The following is a 21309-nucleotide window of genomic DNA, read 5'->3' on the forward strand; positions in this document are numbered from 1 at the left end:
CAAATAAAAGTAGACATGCCAATGTGCAAGAGTCTGTCCTTTTGTTTTTAACCTCAAAGTCTCAAAGAGGCAATGAGAGCTGTTTCCTTCCTGATACATAGTCTGCACAGAAGCTTAAGAAAAAACTCACAAGAAATAATTTTGAAAGTCGTTCAAGACAGAGAAACTTGAAAAGTGTGGAGAAAAGCTTTGCTATGCCTTCAAGTTACTACTTTTCAATATAGCACAGACATTTTCAGCATATTTTAAGTCCAGTGGCCCTTTCCACTGAACATGATGAAAAGCAAACCCTGCGTTTAATAATTCTCTCAGGGGCCAGCCCCGTGGCTTAGCGGTTAAGTGCACGCACTCCGCTGCTGGAGGCCCGGGTTCGGATCCCGGGCACGCACCGACACACCGCTTCTCCAGCCATGCTGAGGCCGCATCCCACATACAGCAACTAGAAGGATGTGCAACTATGACATACAACTATCTACTGGGGCTTTGGGGGGAAAAAAAATTATAAAAAAAACAACAAAACAGTATTGAAACATTTAAAAAAAAAAATAATAATAATTCTCTCAGGGGCTGGCCCAGTGGCATAGTGGTTAAGTTCACACGCTCCTCTTCGGCGGCCCGGGGTTTGCAGGTTCAGATCCCAGGCGCAGACCTACGAACTGCTCATCAAGCCATGCTGTGGCAGGCATCCCACATATAAAGTAGAGGAAGATGGGCACAGATGTTAGCTCAGGGCCAATCTTCCTCAGCAAAAATACAAAGATTGGCAACAGATGTTAGCTCAGGGCTAATCTTCCTCACCAAAACAGAAAAAAAAAATTCTCTCAAAGAGAAAGTCTAGAGGTTTTCATTATTCTTCCCACCATTATTACCACAAGTCTCTCAACACAAAAGGTCTAGTCAAAAAGGGAAAATTCTATGGCACCCAACTCTGAATGCAGTAATTTAAAATATCAAGAATATATTGCATTTCTCCTCTAGATTTAAAAAAATCAAGCTTTTTGGATCAAACACAGTTCTACTATCTTTTTTTTCGCTGAGGAAGATTCGCCCTGAGCTAACATCTGTTGCCAATCTTCTTTTTTTGCTTGAGGAAGATTAGCCCTGAGCTAACATCTGTGCCAATCTTCCTCTATTTTGTATGTGGGTTGCTGCCACAGCATGGCTGACGAGTGGTATAGGTCTGCACCCGGGATCCAAACCCACGAACCCGGGCCACTGAAGCGGAGAGCACCAAACTTAACCACTACACCACAGGGCCAGCCCCAGTTCTACTATCTTATATAATCACATACGCCTCATGAAAAATAAATCAAGAAACTCCTCAACTTTGTCATAATGATGCTAAGGAATTCTGTTTCTCTAATTAAATGACCTTCTTACTTATATACATTACTTGAAATCCATGGTTGAAATGACAGCTAGAATCACTTTTTCAAACAGGATATAACTAATCTTCCTGTCATGTGATCACTACCAGAGGAACCTGACATGCAGGAAGGTCTCCTTTTGTCCTCAATCAAGTTTTTGAGAAAGCAAGGCCCAGGAAGAGGCTGCATTGTTAGGCCATACCAGCTCATAAGTCCACAATAGGATCTGCACTCCTCACGTGGGATGCCTTGTACCACTTGTACCTTGAAGGACAGAAGGACTAGGTGGGGTGGTTCACTCTCTGTCACAAGCAGAAAATAAGAGCCTGTAGTCAGGAAGCTGCTGACTTCTCGCTGCTCTCGTTCCTGAAGGGATGTCTGGGGCACAGTTCACAGAACTTTCATAGGGACCCAGTCAGGAAAGAGAGAGAGAAAGAAGGGCAGCTTGGTTACCTAAACACTTCTCTACAGATGGGCCCTGGCTACAGGTGGTATCCAGGGAGGCAGACCCAGTCCGGGGGACCCCAGGTGGCTGGGTGGCACCTACGTGATGCTATTCTGGTGCAGCGTCTCCAAGGCTGTATTGCGGTCCTCAGTCGTGGCCCTCTTGTCCATGTTGCGGAAGCGTTCCATGGCAGACATGTTGCGCTGGATGCTCTGTTTTGGAATGTCTAGCTTGGAAACGAAGGTCAAGCAACCACGGTCATCGTAGTTAAAGAGCATTGGGCAGCAGTCATGGCCCTGAAACAAGACATCAGTCAGTTCCTGGAGGGTACACCTACCAACCCCACAGCAGAATGTGCACCACCACAGGCATCTCTTACTTAAAGGTTAGCTGTTTCTTCTAAAAGGCTGTTCTACTTTGTATTAGTGCACACAGTCACAGAGCACCCACTGTTCCTGTTCTGGAGAATTAAATACAGTGTACTACAAGGAAAAATGAAGAGAAATACTTACAGCAGCTACAACGCTATTCTCCGAGACAAATGATACACTCAGGAGGGGCAGGAACTCTGTCTTTAGAGTTGAGACCCTGAACACAAGAACACTTGTTAAACCAAGATGAAACAGACCATGCAACTTCTTTATAGACACAGAAGATGACAAAGGCCCCATTCTCACAGGGGCTTCGGCAGTATAAACAAACACTATGTTTAAAAGGAGCCCCATGACCTATGTTTTCAGGAATCTCAAGCAGGAGACAGCCATGAGATAACCTACAGAAATGGAGGCCTTCAGCTCTCTCTGGCCTGTGCTCCACCCCTTTCTGAGGCCCCCCACCTAATTCACCACAGCTGGTCCACAGATCGGTCCCCAGCAAGCCCTTGTTTTTCCCATCTCTGCCTTTGCTCCTACACCCCTTTAGCCACACACCGTCTCTGCTCCTCTTGCTTATCCAAAGTCCACCCTAGTCTTTGAAGCTCAGCTCTAATTTGATCACCTCTATGAAGCTTTCCTGGACCACTTCAGCCTAAAGTGGCTTCTCCTTTCTCTGACCTCCTAGAGTTCTTGCTGTCACTGCCACTCACGATTGAACACCTTATTCTGTTATCCTCTCCTCACCTGTGCTCACTGTGGGCTCCTAGAGGGCTGGGACTACAAACATTTACGGGAGCCTATTCTCTTTCCTCCACCAGGCACTGGGTTAGGAGCTGGGGCTACCAGTGAACAAGACACAGTCTTAGCCAGCCAGGGGCTCACATACAAATGGGCTGGGTGTGTGTATATATACACATGTATACTTAGTAGTTATCTGCTCTAGCACCTGGTCAAGAGGTTACAAAGATATGGCAGGCAAACACGTTTGTTGATGAATTAGGATCATATAGCTTCACATAAAAAATGATGCATTTTGAAAACTAACTATGTCTCAGGAGACCTCCCTGCCCAATACCATTGGTATCAGATTAAAGTCCTAACACCTCATCTTAAGGCCTTACTGAGGCATACGTGGCTCTTACTAAACGAAATATTTATGTTTGAGAAGAAGGGTAGAGGATGTAATCTGACTTGCAGGACTGGAAAAGCCAAATAAATCAATATGAGGATAGTCAGGGGCTTGTAATAAGCATATCCTAAGAGCTTATTTTGCATTACAATAAATCGTACACAAATCAAATTATGCTATCAAAACATTACTGAATGACAAAAAGCAAATTACTCTACAAAATGCATAGCATAATCCCATTTGTGTTAAAAAATATATATATATGTGCCTACATATGTACAGAAATCTTCTGGAAGACTTCATCATTTATAATGGAGGGAGGGTGTTTAAAAAAAACAAAATTAAAAAAAAAAACAATTCAATCCAGTTCAGAAAAAAATATCCTCTCTGAAACGTCACTTTGTTGTCACTGTGCAGCAGAGGGAGTCAGTCACTTGATGTGACCGGCTCTTGGCACACAGGTTGACAAGTCAGGAAACCTTTAAAGGTGGGTTACCTTTAGCTGCCAATGGAAAAGAATTCACCAGGAAAGAACAAAGATTCACAAGAGGAAAAGGATTCCAATCATCTCCCCTCTTCCTCCAACATATGATGAGCAAATACGAATTCTGAGGTCAGACAAGATGCCTAATGCTCTCCTTAAGGCTAAGCAGGCACCTCACTCACAACTGAGTCATCGCAATTCGAGTTCTTCCAGCATACACCGGAGGAATTGGCCTCAAGGGTTTTAAGTATTACTGAATAAAGTCACAAATTAATGGAGTCATTGTTCATTGACTACACAGTAAAAACACTTCTCCTATTTAACCTAGGGCTGGTGGATGAATGACATTTACGTGTTGTAAGGAATTCACAGCAACAGACTAAATTGGCTATTTGAAGGAACTCTTATCAAACCAGTAGAGTCCTTCAGAGGACTCACTATCAGTACTCAATTAAGAAGTGTTTCTGGAAGCGACATCTAACTCTTTAAAATTTTCCCAAATTGACAATCTAAGTGTCTGTGACTTTAAAGGCTACCTGGCAGTTCTGGGATGGATTTTTAAGCTCACGCCCTGCACTTACACCCAGGGAAGGGCAGCTTTCACCCAGCTGGTGAGAGATCCCACTGCCTAACTCAACAAAAGGCAAATACTCACTGCACGCTTTTTGAGGCATCAGCAACAGACACGGTGCTGTCGTGGCTGACCCAGGCGAGGCGGCTCCCACTGGCAGAAAAGCTGACCCCGTGCACCCAGCCACCAGTGCCACTGCCACCAAACTCTGACATCAGCTGACCAAAAGGCATCTTGCTGCCCCAGGGTGTACTGGCTGGCTTTTCATCTACTTCTTTAATGTAGGCAGAAAACACTCTGCGGTTTAAAGGGCATGGAGAAAAGGAAAAAGTAAATAAAAATATATGTATATAGAAACAGACCACAGGTAGTTGCCGGAAGGTATCCCAGAATGCAAAGAGATTGACTCATAAAAAGCAAAACATGAAGGACAAGTTCAGATGCACAAACCTCTTAAGACATAGAATGGTTCTAAGGGCTGCCTACAGGCCAACCCAGGTTTGGCAAATCCATACTCAATCAACAGACACTCACGGAGCGCCTATGATGCGTCAGGCACCGCTCTGGGGCACAGTTCCAGACGTAATGAACACAAAAGCCCTACCCTAGTGGAGTACACATTCTGGGGGGATCTTGCTGTCCTGCTCCTCCCTGGCCCATGGCAGACCTTGCTAAATGAGCACAGCATTCGTTCTTGTCTACTTCACCATCAATCTCAACACAGTACTCCCAGAGGCCCACACAGTCAGATGGTAGGAGAGAGGAAACTATTTGCCTCCTTACAATAAACTAATGGTATTAATCCATTTAAAGACAGAAAGGGACATCCAAAGAGAAAGCAAAGGGAGGTCAGTGAGAGAGTGGGCAGGCTCTCCCTAGTGCCGTCAGGTAGAGGGCTGGGCTCACTCGACCCTCAGGCCCATGGGTCCGGCCTTTGTGGCAGGTATAGTTGGGGACGAAGGAGGGTCCTTTACAGCCCAGTGTCATCGCTCTCACTCTCTAATTCCATGAAGCTGTGTGTGAGGATGTTTTGAGCAAGAGATGGGAAGCAGAAGGGATAAAGAACAGCTGGGAATCTATTCTTTTAGTCCCTTTTGCCCTCCAATGCTATTTCTACTTTGTACAGCTTCTCTTTCAAAAACTTCTGAAGCTAAAGACTCCCCAAATGATCTGGGATATTTTCCCCCAAAATGACAATGGCAGCAGCAGTTCTGGAAGAGGCAGGGCACTAGAGAGGCGGAGGGCACAGTGAGTTATCTGTCAGTTAGATGACGTGACTTTAGAATCACTGTGCTTTCAATCACCACCCCGATGGCTACTGCTTTAGTCATCAGAGGCTAGGAAAGAATGGATGGTTCTCAGCCACCAACTTGAGAGTGTGAACAGAACAGACCCATACTCACGGGGCCACAAATCAAAGCAAAGTTTATCTGGAAATCAATATTAACAAAAGAATTGTAAACTATTTTCAAAACCAGATTTTTAGACATAGCCTGATGGTCTAGATCAGTACCACTTAGTCCCATCTTCTAAGGGAGCTAGAATGACTCCAGATAACACATCACAAACAACAAAGCTCCTGAATATGAAAAAAATCTAGAGAATGTCTATGTATCTTTTTTTTTTTTTTTTTTTTGCTGAGGAAGATTGGCACTGAGCTAACATCTATATCCGTCTTCCTCTATTTTGTATGTGGGACGCCACCACAGCATGGCTTGATAAGCGGTGCTTAGGTCTGCACTAGGGATCTGAACCTGTGAACCCCAGGCCACTGAAGCAGAGCATGTGAACTTAACCACTACATCACAGGGCCAGCCCCTCTACATATCTTTACTGTTACACTGGTTCTTAAGTAGGAAAACAAACCTTTTTCCAAAAAGTGCCTTGACACTACTATACCTCCATTCCCAGAGCCAAATTCCCACACATATCTTTAAAAAAAAAAAAAAAGCCAAAACAAAAAACCTTCAGGTATTCTTGGATATAAATCACTATCCAGGTTTTCTGGAAATTCTCCACATAGTCTACTAAAGAAAGATGAGTCCCATCTCCCAACCCACCACATAGTCAACATGAAGCAACATTTACTTGTTTTTCTTTTGGCTAAGGGGAAGAAAATCCTGCTTGATAAAGAACAACTTTAAGAAGCAATTATATGGTATGATCCTTAAAGCTCTGAGCAAAGTGGCTGTGTTTCTTCTAGCCTCATGCTAATGACAAATAAAAAGCTTTAACTGAAAATGAACAGCACAATAACAGCTCAGTAGTGCACTGTTCAGCTATGTTTTGTTAATCTTAGTTTCACTCTGGAATTTGCCAAGTCTGCTGCCTGAGTTATGAAATGAGAAATAATACTGTAGTCGGGGGCGAGGCAGGAGAACACCCTACCGTCACTCCCAACCATGGATGTTCTGCCCAAGGAAAACTTCCCCAGCCCCGCCCTCGCATCTCCCTCCTACTGCACCTCCAAGTCCACTTCTTTCTACCTCAGTGATTTATGCACCTACTGTAACTCCTTTTCTAGATCACCAGCTCCTTCTTCTCTGAGTCCCTCACGGGCATAGTACCTTGCAAAGAAAAGGAACCTTAAAAATATTTGTTGAAAGATACAACAAACAGCTCGAGTGTGTCTGCCAATTCTCATTTGTTCCCACCTGCATTTGAAATCACATGATCCTGCTGCCAGCAAAACATTGTTGGGATGCCAATCCAAGCTGAGGACCGTGGAACGGATCGGCTTTTTAATGTGCTTGCTTACCCACCTACAAAAGGAGAAACTCGTTTTAGTTTACCCACACATCAAGCAATAGTCCCCAAATGACCCACAAGTGTGTGTCAGGTGAAGACATCTAAGCATGGCTCCTCCGTGGCTCCCAGGCCTCCTGCTAGAGAGAAGGTGCATTTCTAAAGAAAGAGAGGAGAAAGAACCACAAATGGTCCCTTCTGCTCTCCTCTCTTTTAGGCCTTGACATCCTCACCAGAGCAGCTCGTTCTGAACGTTTCCAGCCACCAGGGGATCCTCGCTAGTAAGTACATTTATGGATTAACTCTGGTACTACCCCACGGGGTTTCAGATTATGTGTGACTTCAACCTCTGAAACAAAAATTGAGGTTTGAAATTATCTGAATTTTTATTCTAAATATTCAGTGATGTTATTTCATCTTGGGTTAAGTTTGGGTTGTAAGATAGCTAAGTCTCCATGAAGTTGTAAATTAGTTTTAATTTTTTCTCACCAAGAAATCACAACCAAGAAATTAGCAGAACTTTTTGTTAGGGATTAGCCTCTACCTAATTCTCTAGCTCTACTCAAAAGTTTATTTATGTCTAAGATCAGTCATTATTCTGGCTGAACTAACTCAATTTCTGCCTCTAAATTGCTGCTTAAAACCCAATCATGTTCTGCTGTTCAAGAGTTGAGGGACTTAATATCGAGCCAAATGCCTTTCCTTGAATACTAAATTACTTTTCTATAGAATCTTCTTCTTAAGAACTTATCTGAAAAATTTCTTTGTGAAAAACAGACAGTGTTCTGACTTGTTGTATAATGTAATTATAAACCCACAGCTTTTAGAGGTTGTTTTAAAGTACTCACGTTGTACCATGAGAAAACTCCCCTAAACATACAGCTTGTTCAAAAGACAGTACTTTGTACTACAGTAAAGCCCAATTTACCAAATTTGAGACCATTTTTCAATGAATAAAAATGTGAACAATCACTAAGCTTGAAGGTTACCTAGGAAGAAAAGTTGTTTCTCATCTATTCATAACAGCAAGCCTTACCAAATGATTTTTAGCAGGGAACACTCTGTTAGCCTTATTTTTTGTATGCTTGAAAGAAAAATGCATGTCTTAAATTCACAAATCAATCTTGTTGCAAATTCAAAGACTTTTGCTTCAAAGAATCAAAATTTCTGAGGTTTTGCTAAATTACAAAATGTAATATGATGAGCCCTCCCTCTCACTATTTCAGCAGAAAGCAAACAGTAACACTAACACAAAGAGTAATGTGTACTCTGCTATTTTTAGTGCAAATGCAAACACTGCCGGTTTCATATTAAACAACAGTTCTGAGTTGAAAGGTATTTACTACCCTTTCTGAATGCATGCCAGGTACAGCAGAGGCATTATCTTATCAAAGTAAGCAGGAAGGAGTAGTTCAAGCAAGTTACCCATAAAAATAAACCTCTGTATTTTGACTGGCTCAGCTACAAGTGATTTATTAAAAAAAAGTACAACAGTCTGATTATATTTCCAAGATTCTGGTCAATTTTTACTCCAACGGTTTAAACCAGTAAAATATTATATCAAGACACAGATTTGGTTAGCAAATAAACTTTAAAGAAAGAGAACACTGTTATCTGTAAGAATCCTAGTTGATAGATAATATAGGGAAAAAAATTATTCCTCAGGGCACTGAGAATCTTTCAAATTTATAATTTATATATCAGAGAAAGAAGACAGCAATTTGGACAGTACAGAGTGAGAAGAGTAGTAGCATCTTACAGAACAAACAAGTTAGATCAGAACATGGAAGCCACAGCACTATATTAATATGAGAAAGATGTGGGATTTGACTCAATGTGCACATAGGAAGGAAAAATGCTCAATCAGAGAAAATGGAGAATTTCAGAGGAAAAAAAATCTCCAGCTGAGGAAAAACTTGAAGTCATATTTAAGCCTTCACCTAGTGCCTCAAGTCACCAAGAACACAGCAGTCTAAATGTATAATTCTATAGAAAGAAATAAAAAATATTCAGATGTTGCTTACCAGTCATTTTCAGATTCGAAGTAACAAACAGAAATGAGTCGTGCTCCACTTCCTACAGCAAATTTGTTCTCTAGTGGGGACCACTTGACAAAAGTGGCTGCACGATTAATTCGCAAGATCACCAGGGTTGGCTTCCAGACACCATCTTTCTGACTCCAGACATAGGCATTGCGGTCTGCCCCACAAGTGACAATGCGGTCGCTCTTGGGAGCCCAGTCGATACCTGTAACAGGTAAGACATGGTGTCATCTGCTTTGCCTGGACGACACTGACACGGCACAGGCAGGTGGGTACCAGCATGGTGGCGCCAGATGTGGACTTGGTACCTCCTCCCCAGCCCCATCCTTCCCCCATCTATGGTCCTGATCACCACCTCACACACAAAGGCAAGGATGTTTCTCTGCAAAGTTCCTGTAACTCAGGATCCTCTATGAGGCCAGGGAGAACAGAGCTATTTTATAATGCAGTTCCATCATTCCAGAGGTTACAAAACTAAATAAGCAGGGGCATTCTTTCCACCCACTCACAGGTTTCTAAAGATACCTGGTCTGAAGATCCATTACCTTTTTCATCTCTATTAGATTTTTTTTTTGTTCTGAAAGTAACTTTATTCATTCATTAATAGAACGTATTCCATGATATTAACTGAAAGTGTGCTACATGGCAGCCAACTAAAAACAACATAAAGGGTAAAGAAAAATAATCTTCAGTATATAGAGGGGAAAACATAAATTGTGATTCATTATATATTCTCCTAAAGGTCACTGTCATCTAAACTAACCTAAATACCTTTTCTATACGATGTACGTTCTGTGAAAGAGTCCTTGAATATCTTTGCATCTAAACTAGGAAGAGACCTAAATATGTATCTTAATGTAAGGTTTATTTTTCTTATTTGACCAGGCTTTTACTTATTTGATGCCTCTGTGAAGGATCCCACAGTCAATGTCAGTTTGTTACATACCTAGAGTAAAATCCGCTATGACTCAGTCATTTTATAGTTATTGATGAGGTATTTCCTATAAAAATAATTTCATACTGAAAGTACAGATACACTAGGCAAACTCCAGTGGCCTAGTGGTTAAATCTGGCACACTCTGCTTTGGCAGCCTGGGTTCGATTCCCGGGCACGAACCTACACCACTTGTCTGTCAGCGACCACGCTGTGGCAGCAGCTCACATACAAAAAGAGGAAGATTGGTAATAGATGTTAGCTCAGGATGAATCTTCCTCAGCAAAAAAAACAGAAAGAACAGAAATACTAATAAATTTTTGTTATAAATATCTCGTTAAAGTAATAACTAGCATTCTTGATATTTATATGGGAAAAAAGTAAGATGAATAGAAATCAAAGTCTCCTTTAGTCCTAAGGCATAGTGACTTTAGTCATATGGAGAGTTTATTCATTCATTCAAGCACATGAATAGCCCGCTCAGTTATTTGCGCCACTGAAGGGAAAAAGACACGTGAAGTGTATTCTAAGTGATGTGGATTTTGATTTTAAATCCATTCATTACAGGATAGTTTTGTAGCTCTCTTCATCAGATTTTAAATTTTGTTTTATGCAACAAACGTTACAAAAGGACATGCTGAAAGTCAACAAAGCTCTGCCCCTGTTCTCTACGTTCATAGACCTTCCTTCCCCAAAACGATATTAATATTACGGCAAACATTTTCTCCTGCTTTTTATAAATTAGTAGTGGTTATATTTTATTTTAGAACATTGATCTTCTCACAATAATTTCCCAAAACATCCCATTGTTGAACATTTTGTTAGTTTCCAATCATTTGTTAAAGCAGATAAACTAGAATAAACATTCAGGCACATACATTTTTGCTCTGGTTAAAATTATCTATGATAGGGGCCGGCCCGGTGGCACAAGCAGTTGGGTGCGCACGCTCCGCTGTGGCGGCCCGGGGTTCACTGGTTTGGATCCCGGGCGCGTACCGATGCACCACTTGTTAAGCCATACTGTGACGGCGTCCCATATAAAGTAGAGGAAGATGGGCACAGATGTTAGCCCAGGGCCAGTCTTCCTCAGCAAAAAAAGAGGAGGATTGGCATTGGATGTTAGCTCAGGGCTGGTCCTCCTCACAAAATAAATAAATAAATAAATAATAAAATTATCTATGATAAATTCCCAGAAGTGTGATGCAAAATATTTGCGCACACACACATTATTTTTATGACTGTCTTATTTTCCTAACTTGATTACAAGCTTCTTGAAAATAGGAAGCAAGTATCTGAAACTATTGTGGTGGGCAGACCCTAGGGTGGTCCCCATGATCCCACCTGCTGATACTCATGCCTTTGGGTGACCCCATCTCTTTGGGTATGGGCAGGACTTGTGACTCACTTCTAACCAATGGAATGCTGAAAAGTGATGAGATGTACGTGATTAGTGTACAAGATTACACAAGAGCATAGAGCCCCTCTTCCTTGAGACTTTCATGCTCCTTCTCCATTGCTGGCTTTAAAGAAGCAAGCTGTCATGAATATTACAAACACAAGGAAATGAATTCTACCACCAACAACCTGAGGAAGCTTAGAAGTAGATCCTTCTCTGGTTGAGCCTCTGATGAGAACCCATCCCTGGCTGACACCTTGATTACAGCTTGTGAGACTCTAAGCAGAGGTCCCAGATAAGCCACGTCCAGACTCTTGACCCACAGAAACTGTGAGATAATAAATGTGTTTTAGTTTAAGCTGCTAAGTTTGTAGTATTTGTTACACAGCAATAGAAAACTAACACACCCTCTAATATCCAGAACATTGCCTTGTAAAGAGAAAGCTCAGTGATTTTGGAAAGATTTTGACAGTCTCAAATTTCACCTTTTATTCCATATGACCACTGCTCTAATTAAACACATGTGTGGTTTATAAGAATTTGTGAGGTGCTTAAGCATGAGGTGCTTAAAAAAAAAATCAAGGGGCCGGCCTAGTGGCGTAGCGGTTAAGTTCGCATGCTCCGCTTTGGCGGCCCGGGGTTTGCAGGTTCGGACCTGTGCACTGCTTATCAAGCCGTGCTAAGGCAGGCATCCCACATATGAAATAGAGGATGATGGGCACAGATGTTAGCTCTGTGCTAACAGAGCTAATTGTGTGGGACAATCTTCCTCACCAAAAAAAAAAAAAAAAAATCAACAGATCCTTACTCTCTGAGAAATATACAAAGAACTGCCTTCTGCTTGGTTTTATAGTTCTAAGTCTACTTCTATAGCTACATCCTTCACTTGAACATGGGAGCTGTAAACCATAGTCACAGCCTCAAACTATTTTAGATGACATTAACTTTAAACTTTTTCAAAACACACACTTATTAAAAATATTCAGTAAGAGGCAAATTCTCATCTCTTACTAATTTAGCTTTGCATTTTCTGTTCTGTTTTGCAGCCATCAGATGACCTTAAAGGAAAAGGAGGGGAATTGAGCATCTATACTGTCTTTCCTGTACTATGTCTCAGGGTAGCCAAACAGTAGATGAAGGTAAGTGACTCTTTTATAAATGTATTCCAGCTAATAGAGAAGAAACGATAGATTTAGAATATCATCGTGTTGCAGCCACTACTAAGTGAAAGGATACGGGCACCAATCATCAACAGTCACTAACATCACAAAAAGAAAAACTAGACATTCTGTGCCTCCTTGATGACAAAACCTACCACCATCTAACTTCAACTAGCAATTTATAGGAAATACAGAGGGCAGAGGAATATGTAAAACACCATGGGCTTGCAATCAGTAAAATCCAGGCTCTGGAAAACACTACAAGACAAACAACTTGATTTCTCAATTTTCTTAAATAAATTGCAAAGAAAAAGAGAGAAGAAAGGGAACCTATAGACAAAACAAAACAAAAAGACTTAAGAGAGAGATTAACTAATCACAACCATTTGTGTACCTTGTTAGGATCCCAATTAAAAGAGACTGTTGTATTGGTTATTATTGAAGAATCCTTATCTTTTAGAGATACCAACTGAAATATAACATCATATGTCTGGGATGTGCTTTGGAATAGTACAGGAAGGAGGAAGGTGAGTTGAAAAGGACAAGATTATCTGTGAGTTGATAATTGCTGAATCTGGGTGATAGGTATACACACAGAGGGGCTCAATACATAATTCTGTTTGTTTTCGTTATCTGTTTAAAACTGTCCACAGTAAAATGTTTTTTAAAAAGAGACAGTGATCAAACATTTAACACAAAAGAATTAACTTACAGAAAAAAACACCAGAACACTGATATCCCTCTGATGTTTGCCATACTTTTTTTCTCTGTAATACTGACTAGTCTTTTCTTCTAGAAAGCTTCAGAAGATACTTTTTTTTCTGTAGTTACTATCCTTCTGAGAAAATATGTTTGATCCTTGGTCTCCTGCCACAGAGTTATATTTAGATTTTTCCAACAACAGTTTTTTCAGATCTAAAAAAATTGTCACTTGAGCATTTGGACAGAAAACAGGCCCAAGTTCAAAGGATTCCAAAACAGAAGCAAGGGAGAAAAAAGACATAACTAAATATTTCACTTTTTTTTGCTATTCCTTTGGTCTTTCATCTTAGCCCTTTCTCATTTAAAAGTATTTCCTAATGCTAAAATTCCAATTTAAAATATGAGACTTCTTATGTTTAGGCCATAACACTACTGGCAAGGACACTTAAAGAAAATAGGCCAAACCTAATAGAAATAAGGTTGTGGGAAAGCAACAGCAACAAAAATAGAAATTATGTCTTTGGTGCTGGTTCGGTCTAGTCAGTCAGTTCCTGGTGCTCACTAGCATCACATACAAATCACGGGTCAAACCAGAAGGAATGGTCATGAGTTTTTGCTGGGGAATACAATGTAAAGGGTGCAGAAAGTCAAAACATGTTACGTTTTTCTCTGATTTGGGGGAAGGATATCTTTAAGTTAATCAGTATGTTAGGGGATTAGAGGCAAAATTCCAGGGTCCTAATTAAAAAAAAAAGAAAAATCACTATCAGTCCCTTTGCTGCCCACTTAAGTGCAAATGTCATTGAGAGGAGAGGGGAAACTCAAGACTGCAGTGAGAAATTTATAACTGAAAGCTGTGGAGAATAAGTTTTAATGTGCTTGGCCAAACTGTTGAAAGTAAGCGGTTGCGTCAACTCTGTCAAAATACAGGATAAAGAAGTAACTCTACTAGTAAGGATCAAAGAACAAGAGTTCTTTCTGAACAAAGTAGTAAGTGAATATGTTGTTTTAAAAAATAGCCAGACATGACTTAATAACAAAGCAATACATTCTTTTGAAATTTGGGATCAGGATTGGTTCACTAAATTCTGAAAACCACTGTAAAAACTCTCTGTTTTTACAAACTCTTACTCCTCCTCCTCCTTTATGTGACACTTGCTTAATAAAACTTAGCACTGCTGTTTGCCACCTCTATCCATCTATTCACTGATAGTTTCTATCACTGATGAGAGTTAACGTACACTCAAGAATCTGCCTCAGAGCCATTGCTGTAAGATCCAGTTTTCTACAAATCAACGAGAGAAAGACTGGGGCCGGCCAGGTGGCGCAAGCAGTTAAGTGCATGCGTGCTCCGCTGCAGCAGCCGGGGGTTTGCTGGCTCGGATCCCGGGTGCACACCAACGCACTGCTTGTCAGGCCATGCTGTGGCAGTGTCCCATATAGGGTGGAGGAAGATAGGCACGGATGTTAGCCCAGGGCCAGTCTTCCTCGGCAAAAAAAGGAGGATTGGCAGATGTTAGCACAGGGCTGATCTCCTCACCAAAAAAAAAAAAAAAAAAAAACAAGAGAAAGACAAAAACTCAATGGAAAAATGGTCAGGAGTTATGAACAATAAAGTCAGGAAAAAGAAAGTCCAGATGGCTAATAAACATCTGAAAATATGCTCAATCTTTCTATTATTCAGGAAAACACAACTTACAGAGACACCATCTTCCACTCATCAGTGTGACCATATCAAGTGTGTGTGGGATGTGGGAAAATAAGCACTCTTATACACAGCTGTAGGATGAAGGCAATCTGAAGATGCCTAACAAAGTTGAAGAGGTACAGCCCCCTGTGGTGAAACAAGTCTGCCAGACACAAACATTCACATGTATATAAGGAGACCTGCACAGGGACACCTGATTTAGCACTTCAGTGTAATAAGGAAAAACTGGAAACGATCTAAATGCCCTTCAATGGAGGAAAGAGTGAATAAATGAGGTATGAAATGCTCAACAGTGCTTAAAAGGAATAAACTTGATCTAGATACACCAACGTAGACAGACAGAAACAATGTGGAATGCAAAAGTGAGCTGCAAGAGATGTACAATACGACACCATTTATGTAACATTTAAAAATACTAGCCAATACGGTAGTGCTAAAGATTGCTTACGAATATATATAAATGTACGTAAAAGTATTAAAAAGGGACTGGGACAATGTCATACCAAATTACAGACTGGAGGAGACGAATAGGACTGGTGGTGAGAGGGGACTTTACCATTATCTGAAATAATATTCCTTATTACTAAATCTTTGTTTCCTAAGTTTTCTGGCACAGGTAACAAGACAGTTGTTAATTAGGGGTGGTGGGAATATGGATGTGCATTATATTACTGTTTGTCCTTTTCAGTATTTTGGAATGTCTTCCTTGCCCCAAAAACAACATGCAGGAAACTCTTGGAAGACACTGCGTTCCCTCGGCACTTGGCAACACAGTCTGGCTTACACTTTCACACAGCTGACATGCCGTCTAGTTTTTGCTTTCACGTCTCATCTCCTAATCTAAGCTCTTCAGTCCTCAGAGTAGGGTCAGTGCTTTCCGTGACACTAGTAGAGTGCTGTATACCAGTGGGGCTAAAAGAAGCACTTAAAAATTGAGATCACTACTATGATATTTTCTCAAATTTTCTAAAGAAAACTCAGTCAATGCTGCACAACTTTAAATATTACGGCAGACTATACTTTACTGAGCTCTTTATTTAAACAGAAGAGTGCTGAATTTGGAACTACGATACTAAGCTCACAGTGATCTTCCCTTACCTGTGATGTGTCCGTTGTGCTCCTTGAGTTCATGAGCTTTCACCCACTGGCTCCCGTTCTTCTTATAGATGTGGACTTCGTGATTATTGGGGCTAAGGGCAATCTCTGGAGAAAAAAGTCAACAGTTAACATCTGAACTTGAAATTGTCACCCAAAAAGGGATATGTTACAGTTGACATTTAAAAAAGAGACTAAAGGAAGGAATAGGAAAGCTGTTTCCAAAAAATGGTTCCCAATATTCATCCCTGAAGAATTCCTTTTATTATTTTTACCTCTACTTGGACCCCATATTATTAAATATTTTGTAGAAAAACTAAATTTAAAAATTCATTTTATCAGAGACATATACAACTGTCAATTAAAGATTCTAACCAGCAAGAAATAAACAATGTTACTATACTTAGCTGATATAATTTTAGCCCATAGTAAAGATATTTGACATTTTAGTTCACCTGCATAACACTATTAGCAATAAATATTTCATTTCTGTTAGACTTTCTGAAACGCTGAAAACAGCTTATAAGTTCTCATGGACCCAGGTTAGAACTAGTAGTTTATTAAAAAAAACTTGATTCTGCTGATAATATATCAAAGTTTTCCTTTACAATAAAGCCAATATAAATCACAAAATAAAATTCTGTTTTCAAGAGAAATCTCTTGGACCAATCTGAAATATTAAGAATATATATATATATAATGGATTTTTTTGAACTTATACTAATTTTATTTCTAGTTTTTAAAAAAAATTGATTTCTTAAAATTAAAACTAGGATCTATAACCCAAACTTGAGGTCAATCATTTAATAGTTCCCCTATCTATTATATATCACCTTTCCTCCCCTCCTTAGGGAAGCTATATCTGTTTTACAGATAAAATCATGGAGCTAGATAAATATCTAGCACTAAAATCCTAAGACTTTAGGTGCTTTTCTGGAAACGAGTTATATATTTCTCTAAATTTCTAAGATGCATATAGGGATTTCAAAAGCCCAATCAAAATTTAAATCTGGAAAATGTTATAAATTTCAAATTATAACATCGCATAACAAAAAATTTCACTTAATATATTGAGTTCATCAAGTAGTTTAAATGAGGACAACGATAACTTGCATTTCTGTTAAAGATAACTGGAAATACTCCAAAAATCTATTTTTAGACTGGAAAGTAGAGACAGAAGATACAGGAAACTCAGCTATGAAGCTCTGTGAGATGACCACAAAACAGAGGCTCTAGATACACCATCCTGCCAAGTTACATATTTTCAAACACACAATATAGAGGCTCATATCTGGGTTTTCTCTTCACCCAGCAATAACCTGGAGTGTACTGTTTATGTACCAAGGATTTATTTAAAAATAAGAGTGAATTACATCTCAACTACTTTAAAAAAGATCTATAGATTCAAAGCGATCTGTATTAAAATCCCAGCTGGCTTCTTTGCAGAAATTAATAAGCTGATCCTAAAATTCATATAGAAATGAAAGGGACCCAGAAAAGCCAAAACAATCTTGAGAAAGAATTACAAAGCAGGAACTCACATTTCCCAATTTCAAAACTTAACAAAGCTATAGTAATCAACAGTGTGGGCCTGGCATTAGGATAAACATAAAGATCAATGGACTAGAATTGAGAGTCCAATCAACTTTCACATTTACAGTCAATTGATTTTCAACAAGGGTGCCAAGATAATTCAACTGGGAGAGAACAGTCTTCAACAAATGGTGCTGGGACAACTGGATATCCACATGCAAAAGGATGAAGTTGAGCCCCTACCTCACGCCATATACAAAATTAACACAAAATGGATCCAAGATCTAAATATAAGAGCTAAAACTATAAGACTCTTAGAAGGAAACACAGGTATACATCTTTGTGACCTTGAATTAGGCAATGGTTTCTTAGAAACAACAGCAAATGCATAAGCAACAAAAGAAAAAAATAAATAAATCAGACTTCTTCAAAATTAAAAACTGTTCTGCTTCAAAGGACATCATCAAGAAAGTGAAAAGACGACCCACAGAATGGGAGATTTTATAAATCATATCTCTGATAAGGGACTCGTATCCAGAATATATAAAGAACTCTTACAACTCAACAATAAAAAGATAAATAACCCAATTTAAAAAATGGGCAAAGGATCTGAATAGACATTTCTCCAAAGAAGATATACAAATAGCCAATAAGCATGTGAAAAGATGTTCAACATCATTAGTAATTAGGGAAATACAAATCAAAACTAAAAATAGATACTACTTTATACCCACTAGGATATAGTGGCTAAAGGGCTATAATAAAAAAGACAGAAAATAACAAGTATTGACGAGGACGTGGAGAAACTGGAATCCACGTATACTGCTAGTGAAAATGTAAAATGGTGTGGCCACTTTGAAAGACAGTCTGGTAGTTCCTCAAAATGTTCAACATGGTCACCACATGACCCAGCAATTCCACTCCTAGGGATATACTCAAGAGAATCAAAAACATACGTCCACATAAAAACTTATATGTGAATGTTCATAGCAGCATTATTCACAATAGCCAAAAAGGGGAAACAACCTAAATGTCCACTATCTGATGAATAAACAAAATGTGGTATATCTACACAATATTATTCAACCATAAAAAGGGATGAAGTATTAATATATACTACAATATGGATGAACCCTGAAAACACACTCAGTGAAAGAAGCCAGATGCAAAAAGACACATAAGCATTGTATGATTCCATTTATATAAAATGTCCAGAATAGGCAAATCCATGGAGACTGAAAGTAGATTACCAGCTGCCTAGAACTGGAAGTTTTGAGGAAAACTGGGAGTGACTACTAACGAGTACAGAGTTTTTTTCCAGAGTAATGAAAAGATTCTGAAACTAGATAGTGGTGATTGTTGCATAACTGTGAATATTCTAAAAACCACTGAATTGTATACTTTAAAAGGGTGAATTTTATGTTATGTGAATTATATTTCAATAAAGCTGCTATTTAAAAAAAGACAGTGGGCTGGCCTGGTGGCGTAATGGTTAAGTTCACGTGCTCTGCTTTGGTGGTTGGGGGTTCGAAGGCTCAGATCCGGGGCATGGACCTATGCACCACTCATCAAGCCATGCTGTGGCAGGCGTCCCACATATAAAGTAAAGGAAGATGAGCACGCATTTTATACATGGGAAGCCTGCCATAGCATGGCTGATGAGCAGTGTGTAGGTCCACGCCAGGGATGCGAGCCTGTGAACCCCAGGCCGCCCAAGAGGAGTGTGAGAAATTAACCACTACGCCACCGGGCCAGCCTCTCCTAGTTTGCTGGAGCTAGAAAAGTAGAAACTCAAGCTTATTATAAATAACACAGTAAATACTAGTTAATACTGTTCTCAGTAACAGAGGAGTAAACCATATGTCTCTGTTAACAGCTTATTTCTAGGTCCTAGCAGTCTGACTAAATGCTGGATGAGTGTGATGTTACTGTACAACCATTCCAGACACTGCGTTCTTAGGTCAATGAGAGATGTCGCTGATATAAACTGTCCTCCAAGTGGTACTGCAGGAAAAAAAGTGGACAAAGTGCCAGAGGCTTGGGTGTTAGCAACTGGCTCTGACATTAACTTGGTGTGTAACCACTGGAAAGTCCTTCTAACGCTCTAGGCCTCAGTTTCTCTATCTGTAAACCAAAGGACTGACCTAGTTCCCTTCTAAATCTATGTCTTTTTCACATGTGACATTGAAATATATGATCCCTAAAGGTGCCTAAATCTAAAAGTATCAAAGGTACCAAAATACAGGAGCAAAGTTAATAGCATACTTACGGGTACGATCCCTGTTCCAGGCATGACAGGTGATTGGTTCTAGCAAAAATTGATGCAGGGACATTATTCTTAGTGTTTTTCAAAGGATAGAAAGCTGCAAGGAGAAAGAGGAAAAAAGCATTTAAAATGGCAGGCAACCAATATTTAAGTTGTCTGGGGGATCTTAAAATGTTTGGGGATAAATAAAAACATTCTCCGATTAAAAAAGAATCAATCTCAACATCAAAACTTAATCATTTAAATACAACTAGCACTGTAACCACCAACATATAATTTATTCTGTCAGGGTCATCAAGAGATTCTAAAACCATAGATTAAAGATTGTTGGGGTATAGGATATTCACAGTCTCAAATTATCATCCCACAGATTACTTACTAATTACAAAGGGAAAAACATGCCTTTACAATAAAAAAACTAAGTCACCACCTTAACCAAGTGATCAAACTTAGTATCATAAATAGTGGAACAATGTAATCTGATGGGCCTCTTGATGGGAGGCAACACAAAGTGCACATCATCACTTATAAATAGCGACCACTTGATTTATCATCCAGACCAGAATACTTTTAAGAGAGCAAAAAGGGGCACTATTAATAATTACGCCATGACAATAGGTCATAGGACTATCCTGGAGAAACCTGGTAATATGGCCAATCTACCTATGAAGTATTTAGGCCAAACATATTTACTCTAAATCCAATCAAGATCCAGACCTAATTTCCAGGTTACAGGAAATAAAGGGAGGTGGAATTAGTTAAATAACACAAAGGGGAAATAAACAGTTAAAACCAGAATGTGTGCCATTCTATAAAACAACTGGCCTGGACTATTCAAAAAAGACAAATGGAGGGGCTGGCCCCGTGGCCTAGTGGTTAAGTGTAGCACACTCTGCTTCAGCAGCCTGGGTTCGGTTCCCGGGTGCAGACCTACACCACTCATCAGCTGCCACACTGTGGCGGCAACTCACATACAAAACAAAGGAAGGCTGGCATAGATGTTAGCTCAGGGCGAATCTTCCCCAAGCCAAAAAAAAAAAAAAAAAAAAGGCAAATGGGGTTGGGAGGACTGTTCTAGATGAAAAGAGCTATGAAAACCAAATCTGATCAATGAAGCTTGATTGTAATCTGTATTTTTAAAATAGCCATAAAAGATTTTTTTTTTTTTTTGTGAGGAAGATCAGCCCTGAGCTAACATCCATGCTAATCCTCCTCTTTTTGCTGAGGAAGACTGGCTCTGAGCTAACATCTATTGCCAATCCTCCTCCTTTTTTTTCCCCCCAAAGCCTCAGTAGATAGTTCTATGTCATAGTCGCACATCCTTCTAGTTGCTGTATGTGGGACGCGGCCTCAGCATG

At 39.8% G+C, this 21309-nt stretch overlaps 1 protein-coding gene across 1 annotated transcript in view; it reads right to left on the reverse strand.

The window, feature by feature from the left end:
• The window catches only part of ARPC1A (actin related protein 2/3 complex subunit 1A), a 28807-nt gene that overhangs the window by 3608 nt on the left and 3890 nt on the right, over nucleotides 1–21309 (reverse strand). Inside the window, exons 2-8 of the mRNA XM_058569259.1 lie at nucleotides 19955–20048; nucleotides 16156–16260; nucleotides 9140–9362; nucleotides 7025–7132; nucleotides 4455–4667; nucleotides 2325–2400; nucleotides 1915–2108 (exon numbers count right to left, since the gene is read on the reverse strand). Of these exons, the coding sequence (XP_058425242.1) occupies nucleotides 1915–2108; nucleotides 2325–2400; nucleotides 4455–4667; nucleotides 7025–7132; nucleotides 9140–9362; nucleotides 16156–16260; nucleotides 19955–20018 (983 nt within the window). The 5' untranslated portion in view covers nucleotides 20019–20048. The remainder of the gene's footprint in view (nucleotides 1–1914; nucleotides 2109–2324; nucleotides 2401–4454; nucleotides 4668–7024; nucleotides 7133–9139; nucleotides 9363–16155; nucleotides 16261–19954; nucleotides 20049–21309) is intronic.

Source organism: Diceros bicornis, chromosome 26 (genome assembly GCF_020826845.1).
Source record: "Diceros bicornis minor isolate mBicDic1 chromosome 26, mDicBic1.mat.cur, whole genome shotgun sequence".
Classification (NCBI taxonomy): domain Eukaryota; kingdom Metazoa; phylum Chordata; class Mammalia; order Perissodactyla; family Rhinocerotidae; genus Diceros; species Diceros bicornis.